Source organism: Cygnus atratus, chromosome 3, assembly GCF_013377495.2.
Source record: "Cygnus atratus isolate AKBS03 ecotype Queensland, Australia chromosome 3, CAtr_DNAZoo_HiC_assembly, whole genome shotgun sequence".
Lineage (NCBI taxonomy): Eukaryota > Metazoa > Chordata > Aves > Anseriformes > Anatidae > Cygnus > Cygnus atratus.
The window spans coordinates 108,449,042-108,458,516 of NC_066364.1; the positions used below are offsets into that span (position 1 = coordinate 108,449,042).

General features: G+C 46.7%; 1 protein-coding gene across 3 annotated transcripts in view; it reads right to left on the minus strand.

The window, feature by feature from the left end:
* ATL2 (atlastin GTPase 2) overlaps positions 1 to 8,025 on the minus strand; it is a 42,067-nt gene extending 34,042 nt beyond the window's left edge. Inside the window, exon 1 of one of the 3 annotated variants that reach the window (XM_035553109.2) lies at positions 7,791 to 8,025. In XM_035553109.2, the coding sequence (XP_035409002.1) occupies positions 7,791 to 7,806 (16 nt within the window). In that variant the 5' untranslated portion in view covers positions 7,807 to 8,025. Of the gene's footprint in view, positions 1 to 5,577; positions 5,760 to 7,790 lie in introns of those variants that run through there. The other 2 variants (XM_035553106.2, XM_035553108.2) reach the window with 2 other exon arrangements.
* Positions 8,026 to 9,475: the final 1,450 nt, after the last annotated feature.

Here is a 9,475-nt window from a genome sequence, read left to right on the forward strand (position 1 = left end):
GCTTAAGACTTCGTTGCTTGGAAGATATGTGATAACCGCCTCAAGGGCAGCTTTCAGCCCATGTTTAGAGTCACACTGCTGTCATTACCAAGAACAATCCCTTGGTATTAGTTTAGAACTACAAAGCATTTAAGAAAACACTCCTCTTAAAATCAATACGACTTCTGAAATGATTTTTCTTGTATCGAGAACCTTTAACGTTGTTTTCTACACCAGTATTTTCACTGCTATTCTATGTCTGTGCAATAGCAGTAAAGGAAGCCAAGCTGCTGCCTCCATGCCCAGCAGTTCAAGTGCTTTGAGTGAATGCTCCTCTCCTGAAATCACTACAGTAATGACTTCCATATTAGGCAGAGGATTTACACACACATTCATTTCTCCCAGTTACTTAAGGTTCCCCACGTAGATCCCAGCACAGAGATCAAGGTAAACAAGCAGCCATAAGCCAAAGCCAGAAGACCCTTACACCTACCTCAGGGGCTGAAAATGCAGAAAGGGTTGAGGAAGGGAGGGAAATAGGACAAAGCATACAAGTTTGCAGGCAGTAGTATCACAGGATGGGGCTTAAAGACATGGTTAAAATAACCACACTTACTCTTCCACTCAGCAGTACCATCCTGTTCGAGAAGATAAGAGGTGAGAACAACTTTTCCAAGCACGCACAATGTACGAGAATTAGTCCTAACACGTCAGTACAAGCAGTTAATATAGTCTCCAACAGGATTCTATACAGTTTTCAAACCAAGGAGAAAAAAGCCTTGTTGTCCTGGAATCATTACACAACATATTGCTCAAGAGACACTTCAAATATTTTACCAATACCCACAAAAACTTACAAATCCAGTATGACTGTATTATGCTCTGACACTAACTACAGACTGGAACCTGATTCTCATCTCACTCAAACAACAACTCGCACAAGACCAAACCAAGTTCTGCCTTCCAGTATCAATTTACTGATAATCATATTCTAAAGCCTATGCCTGTAATCTGTACAACATTTTATTAGTTCAAGTCTTCAACTTTGCCACCTTCCAGGTTTTAGCTTCTATTTCTTCTAAGAGAAACCTGCCAAGGCTTAAGTAGCACCAAAAAAAAAACCACCTTGCCATGCAAAAGTCACTGTCATGTGAGCCCAGAAATACAACCAATTAGTTCATCCTCTACACTGAAAATAAAACAAAATACAACTAGAACAAGAAAAAGTTAGCTATGAACTACATAAACGAGACATCTCCACTCTTAGCAAAAGTCTATCAGAATACCCTTCATACAGCATACAAGCTGTAAATCAGAGGCCCAGTGACTGAGCTGTAAGCTGAGTCCTTTCTCAAAAAGCACTTCGTGCACTCTTACAGCCTTGACAGTTCTTATCCATTCCTGTAGGACGGAGAAGAGCAGGGTGAAAGACTTCTCAAAGTTAGCCTTTCAAGAATCATTTCTGCATTTCATTTTCACATGAACTTCTCTTTTGCATTATATTTGCTAAGAAAATAACACATCATTATTTTAGCCTCTTAGCCCTGCTCATGCATTCACCAAGTCATCCTATAACTCATTTACCTGCATTCAGTCGGGGGAATTTTTGTCAGACCACCCTGGATGCCGCATGGCTCAGTAATGCTATCTTTGGTGTCAACCATTCTGCTTTAAGTTCTTCCAGCCATTAACAGGAGCCAGCTAGTAACCAATATAAAATTAGCATAGCTATTTTTTCCTCTGTTTACTTAATGGGAAAGGGAGAAAAGACTTATTTAGCTTCAGAGATCATACTAAGCACTAAGACCTACTATTCTCACACCAGAATGTGGAACAAACTAGTCTTGTTACCTTAAGGAGTAACAACCCCATGTAGTAGCAGGGGTTTGCAGTAGCTGTCTCCAGGCAAAGCAAATGGATAGCTTCAGGATATGCAAGCACATGAACAACCTGCTACGGAGGCAATTCATTAAGTGAACTTACCATCCATGGTGCTATAATGGCATGCATATGCTCCCTCCCAGAAGGGAAAGTAAGGGTAAGCTCCTTGCTTTGCTGCAGAGTAAGAACTCCAGTCAGACACCAGCAGGTAGTTACTTGCTCAGCATTACTTTATGCTTTAAGTCACCTCACAGCAACTTGTTTGTACAGCTACACAAGATAATGGGCGTGATAACGGGCGTAACCTTCAAGTCAACCAAGAATTACCAGTGGGAGAAGGCAGACAGATCTTCAAATTCCCCAGATTTCATTTCAAGTTTGCTAAGTGGACAGTAAAAAGATTTCGGAAGCTTAAACACCTTCTGAGTTCCTCAGATTTTTACAGTGAACGTGTTTCAAAACACATCTTCAGTATGCACAGAATCTTGCTTTCCTGGAAATGAATACTACACAAAATGTATCAGTATCTTTCTGATATAAACAGAAGTTAGAAGCCAGGCAAGTTAGCCATCAATGCCCTGAGAAAATCAGTTCCTATTACATATTAATTCATTGATAGTAATGACTTGATTACTGTCCTTACTCTAATAGACAGTACTCATTTCATATCGATCATCTCTTTGCAGCTAACCAAAGTAGCAGACATCAATCTTAGTGATGTTTTCACATGTATTTCAAACTTGCTCATGAAACATATGTTTGTTCTGGTGTTCATAACAAACCCCCACCCTGCAAATATATTCAGATGTAAATCAACTTTACAGCACTACAACGTCAAAGTCAGCTCTAGGATAAATTAATATTCTTAATGTCAAGAACAACCTTCAGCAAATAAGTAAAGCTGCTTTCATCTTTCCTCCTGGACAGCTCAACATTAAAGTTCAGGTTGCTAGAAGTGTTTTGAGAAATAGACCCACACGTTTTCCAGTAAGAATAAAGTCTTCAGAACCAACGCATGTAATTACTTCTGAAAGTTTCTAGTTGCTCATGAATGACAAACACAGCAAGCCTATGCAGATACCTATAAAATATTTGTGTCTTGTTCACTTTCCATAGTTGAGATTAAAGACAAAACCTTGAAACACTAACAATTAGTGTAGAAAGTTTGAGATGTTAACACAGGATTTAGCAAAAAGTTGGAAAACAGCACTCAAACTGGCAAGCTGAATATCCCATTGTGGGCACAGCACACAGCAAGAACAAGGAAACAAGTCTAACTTAGAAGTTTAAAACTTCCCATTAGATGACTGCCATATCAGAACCTCAAAAATCATCCCCAGGATGGGGTTTGTTTATAACTACAGTGCAGTAACAAAAAACAACTTCAAACTTTACTGAAAGACAGATTTAAGTGAAACTTGGCAGCTTTCCTTATGAATGTCCTTGGAACAGTTAAAACTTTTTACAGGCTGTGATGAGATGTACAACATTCTACTAATGACAGGCACAAAGTTGAAACAAGTTACAGTGCTGAAATAAAACCTGTGATCTGACTTGTGCTAAAAGACTAACGCACCAACACATGGTTCACTACCAAAGCAAAAACACAAAATCATTTACCTGCACTTCAGTCTGCTCATTACATAGTATCACAGTTGGGCAAACCTCAGAGTTGGAGAGGTTGTGACACTGCCATCAAGAGCTAAGCGCTTTGCTATTGCGGAGAAAAATCCCCATCCCTCCTCCTCTCCAACACACCTGCATTTATCCACAGTCTAGCCAGCTCGAGGTAGTGCTCCTATTCTTATTAGGACACGGAGAGAGCAGAGACACTCGTGTATCATTGTATCTTGCTCCAGTCAGTAGTACTTCGTTAGTCTAGTCAGTAAGCAAATATTAATCACGGATATTTAACTGAAACACGGGAACCACAGTCACCACACGGTTCCTGAGAAGTATCAGCCCCCATACGAGATCTGGCTCACGCACTCCAGCCCACCTGACACAAACAAGAGCAGCCTGGCCTCCTGAACAAGGAGAGGGCACCATATTTAAAGGAATGCTTTCAGGATAGTTCCAGCACTGAACAGCTTAACTTGAACCATTTTAGAAGTGTCTTTAAGTTGCCAGCAAGGGAACAACATGAAAAGGGCAGAATCCAGCTTTCCGCAACCCCTCTGCCTGCTTTCAAAAGATTTCCAGTTGAAACACCGGAGAGCTGTGGCTATTATTTAAGGAGGGATTATAACATCATTAGTGACTTTACTGTAAGCTGGAACAGAACAGCTGTTAAGCAACACTTGGTAATGGTACAAGAGAAATCATAAGCCTCTCCTGTTACATTCCTTTTCTTGCAACTATTCCAGTCTACCACACTCCTTTACTTCATTATACAGAAAGCTCGTCTGCAGGCAAGCACAGATCACCCATAGCTGTACAGGCAGACCCTGTCAATTAAGCTGTTCCATGCCCAAAATACCTAAGCAACTTAATAGTGACACGCTCTTGTTTCCATCACTAATGATGACATAGCTACCTTAAAGGCCATTTATTACAGGTGTGCTCTGGTGCTTACTCTGGCCCTGAGAAAGTTAAGCAATAATCTAACACTTTATCTAAGATTATTAAACCACGTACTGCTGAGAACAGAGAACCACCAAAGAAAATTAAGCAGTACTAACAGTGGAGGGAGGAAAAATAAGAAACCAATACTCAAGCATTATACCCTCAGTTTCATTCTGTTTTAAGTCATTAAAATTGTAGTGCTGCCAAACATACTCAGCCATTTCCACATGCTCAGTAGTTTTTGCCTTTTCCTCCCCATAAGAAAGTCAGCAGAGTAGCTGCTCTGCACCTGCCAGTTTACAGCGCTCTTAGACTACCCAGTTCCTAGCTGGCTCGCAGATGAAGCAATTCAAACCAACAATGCCACATGGCATCTGCTAGCTTTTGTTTAACCATGCCCAGTTCCACCACTCTAACAAATTAAGAGTTGTACAGCGATGTGAAAACAGTTCAACACTAAAACCTGATGCAATTCGGATTGGCGTTTAGACCGGTAGCATCTCTGCAAGCCCTGGGTCCCCCTTAAAATGGAAGTATGGTGGGTACAGTTGTAAAGACGAAGCTTTTGAGCTATCCCGGTAGGATATCCTGGAGAAACGAACTTGTACAACGATGCACATGCAGTTATAAATCTGAAGCGTCTAAACTATGCTGGTAGGATATCCCGGAGAAATGAACTTGTATAGAGGCACTGTGCAAACTCCAGCACGCCCGCGGCCGGACGCCCAGCCGGAGAGCCGTCCCCCCGCCGCAGGAGGCTGCATTCCGGGCACCAGCACCGTGCCAGCTCCGCGGGGAGCCTGCCCGCCGCCTCCTTCCCCGCACCGAGGGAGGCGGCCCGGCGGAAAGCAGCTCCCCGGGGCCTGCCCCCGCTCCCCCAGCGGCACGGAACGAGGTCACCGGCCGCCGGCAAGCGACGAGAGGACCGGAGGACCGCGGCCGCCCCCGCCGCGCAGCGGAGCCCCCCTCCCGCCGCCGCCCCCGCCATTTTGAGGAGGGGGGGGAGAAGAGAAAACCCGGGGCCTCCCCCCGCCGACGGGACCGGGACGCGGCCCCGCGCCGCGCCTCGCCACCGGGAGCCGTGGGGGCGGCCGGGTGCCGTTAGCGGGCGCCTCTCAGCCCGGCGGGGCCGCCGCGGGGGGGCCGCGTTACCTGCCGGCTCGGGCCGTTGGCGGGCCGGACCCCTGCGCCGCGCCGCGTCCCTGGCCGCCATCTTGTGCGGGTTTAAAATTAACTCGCCGTGACGTCAGAGCTTCGCCGCCGAGACCTCGCGCGGCCGCCGGCGGCGCGCTCAAGGCGCGGGCACGCCGGGTCCTAGCGCCTCACCACCGACTGGCGGGGAGGGGCGGCGGCGCATGCGCGGTGCGCGCCGCCCGCTGATGTGAGGGGGCAGCCGTGAAGTACTCCCACGTACTGTCCCCTCAGGCTCTGCCCCAGCAGCCTTTACAGAATCACAGAAGCATCTAGGTTGGAAGAGACCTCCAAGATCACCGAGTCCAACCTCTGACCTAACGCTAACAAGTCCTCCACTAAACCATATCACTAAGCTCTACATCTAAACGTCTCTTAAAGACCTCCAGAGATGGCGACTCAACCACTTCCCTGGGCAGCCCATTCCAACGCCTAACAACCCTTTCAGTAAAGAATTTCTTCCTAATATCCAGCCTAAACCTCCCCAGTGCAACTTTAGCCCATTCCCCCTCATCCTGTCACCAGGCACGTGGGAGAATAGACCAACCCCTACCTCGCTACAGCCTCCTTTAAGGTACCTGTAGATTAATGAAACCCTACAGAAGGGTGTTAGGCCTGTTATTAAAGACCTGAGCACTCCTGCTCGGTCTAAGTGACCGTCACACCATGGCTTCTTTGGCTGGTCAATGTGAAGTGGGAGCAGCTTTGCAGAAAGCTGGCTCGCCACAGCCACGTACCTGCTGCCTCTCTGTGAAAGTCCTGAGTTACACCACCTTAGTCCTGAGGCACAGCTTCCGAGTGACAGAAAACACAAGTTTTAATAGTTTGGCCTAAATGGAGGCGTAAGGAAAAGTCAGATCAAAAGCCAACACACTCTCTGTTGTGGCCCCACAATTCTTTCTAAACCTCCTCCAAATCCCTCTTCTGGTAGCACATTGGGCTTTCATAATGTTGGGATCCATCCCACTCAGTGACAGTCCCTGCCTAAAGGACCTTAACATCCAAAAGAGCCAGCATAACCACAGCAGATAACTGCAGGACGATACAGCAGCCAAACTAATATCATACATTCAGTTATTCCACTTGTAATAGTAAAATATGCAATACTGTAAAACTGTCAAGAAGAATTTTACTGCACTAGACTTAAGTCAGCATAAACAGTAGCAGAATGCCACCCCTTTGTAGAGAAGGGCAGAGAAAAATGTTGCTATTGGCCTCTTGCAGTTTAATACCCCTGCTTATTTGCAGCAGCTCGCAATGGAAAGTGAGTGCGTCACTGCCCGTCCTTCTAGCCTCATCCCAAGTCAACAGGAAAACTTTCCTTGACATCAGAAAGGACCTAGCACACGCTCTACTTTCCTTATTTTAGGAATTTAGGAAAGGAGGAGTTCAGGAATATTTCAGGCATATATAGGAGATCAGGCAATGGAAATACCTTGAGGTGAAAACACATTGAAAGCCAGAAACCCTAGTAACTATGATGAAGTAAAGATTCAGTAGCTCAGTATGAAAACTAAAGAGCTGGGAAGAAAACAACACTAAATAAATTTTCCAGTTCTGTTGCTAGTAAACAACCTTATTTCTGGTCAAGTCTGGAACAGTTTACACAGATAAGCGTTTGAAATACTGCATGTACAGATGGATAGATTTCTACCCCATGCAGTAGGATTTGCTGCTGCTGTAATGTGAGAACAGAAGTCAAGAAGTTAGAGGTCAGAAGGCTCAAACTTAATTCTGTCCTGTTCACATGAAGAAAGGAGATGTTTTCTGAGCTGAGGATTTTCCCCCCAAAACATTAACTCCTGGCTGCAAAGGTCCTCATCTCCACTACGCTCCCAGCTGCTTGCCACTTTCCTCTGAGGCAGGCTAGCAAAGAGTTGGTGTTAGAACTGCATAAGCCAAGCATTGACTTGACACTAAAATAAATACTGGATCAGACTAAGATTTTTCACACTTTTCTGTGTAAACCGCTTCTCTATCTCTGTCTCTAACCTTTGTGATGCCACTGGGTTTGTTTAATGTGACCTTCAGGACAACAAATCAGCGAGCCCAACACCCACCTGAGTCACACTGAATACCACACCGGGGCTGGGGAACAGAGCAGTCTCCCATCCTGAAGGGCTGCGGGTCCTGGGATGAGCTGGAGAGGCCTCTACCAGAGGTACTGCACTTACCAGTGTCTCTCCTCATCTGTTCAGGGCTGTAGAGTCCAAACAAACGACAGGGCCAGTCTCGCTCTTCCCTCCAAGCTGTGCAGGGCTGCAGGGAAAGCTGGGGACAGCCAGCAGTGAGATAAAGGCAGTTCTTCTGGCAAACCCCCCTGTCCTCAGCAATAAGACATCTCTGTGCTAGCTCTGGGAGCAGCCGGGGTGAGCTACTACCCGACCAGACACCGCCGAGGCAGCCACGTCACTCAGCCAAGCCTGAGATTTCCTAACAGTCTCCCATTGAGAAATCCACCCAGCTCTCAGACTTGCTCACAGAGCCAAAAGCATGCCCCTCAGAGCTAGGACAAACCCCACAAGGACTCTCATCTTGCTTTTGCCACTGAGAGTCACCCAGACTAGAGAAGACTCTGTAGCAAACCTTGCTCCCTGCCCACATGCAGAAACACTGTGCTGGGTCCTGCCCAGGCTGGCTGGCATTTGCCTTGCCACCTTTATGAGGACCCCAACCCCACAAACAAGCTTGGTTTCCTGTGCTTTTTTCCCACACTGATGTTCACCACTCCCCACAAGCACCTCTCTCAGATGTGTACATCACACAGGTGATCTCAAACTTGTCACGTCACCAGAGAGTGCTCAGCACAGCCCTGAGCTTGTAGCTACGTGCGTGTTTGCTGTGGTGTGTAGCAAGCACATGACTTAAGGTTTGCCCAGGCAAAGCCAAGGTAGGGCTCAGCACATATCCATACCAGGTTGGATACCTTCAGCTCTGCGTGAGCATAGAAATACAGGACACCACCCCTACCTGGGCAAAGCAGCTTACCTGCAGAGAGCTCTGAGGAAGCAGAGAGGCTGTTGGGAACAAAACAGGAGTTGGGAAGAGGAGGAAAAAACAATTTACCAAATCTCCTGAACCTGCAGCTGTCCTGCATGCTTAAAGGAGACACCGTTTTAGCTGGCAGCAGCACATGTGCTCAAGAGACACAGAGCAGCCCCTCGCATACCACTCATTTATAGCAAGCTGAGTGGGAGACACGTCCCATCTCCCCCAGTGATGACTCAAGAGCTGCTCCTCTGGGGAGGAAGGATGAAATAACGTTGAATTTTAGCTGTTGTCAGAGCAGCTCAGAGCGTGTTGCTAGGCACCAGCTGCAGGAATTGCCTGCAGGTGCTTTCGCACGAGGGGCTGAGCCAGTTTACTGCCCCCCCGACACAAAACTGGGATTGTAGGCTGAGTGCCAACCACCTTTGAAGCGGGGCATAATCCATTCTCAGCCTGAGAGAGTCATTGCACAACCTCCCCAGGATTAAGGGTTTAAATCAAGGGGCTGTGGCGCAGCCAGGGGAAGGGCAGTGGGCAGGCTCCAGAGCAATGCTCTGCATCGTGGTAGTGCTTAGGGAGGCTCTGCTCCCTTCTCTGGGGTGGTAGCAATCCTGCAGGTGCAAGTGGAGAGGAAGTCTTCTCCTCTGTCCTGCCTTGTCTTCCCTTATCAGGGTGATTGAAGTTTTCAGAGGATTGAATAACTAAGAGGTTTACTTCTGCTGGCGGAAATGAAGATCTCTAACCAGCTGAAGCTTTCATGTGCAAACATTTACTCAAACTAACTCCTATCATTTGGCTCTGTATAAACCCGGCGCAATCTCCATCGCGCTGTTATGCAAGAGCATAATGAGATGCGGCCACCTCCAAAGCC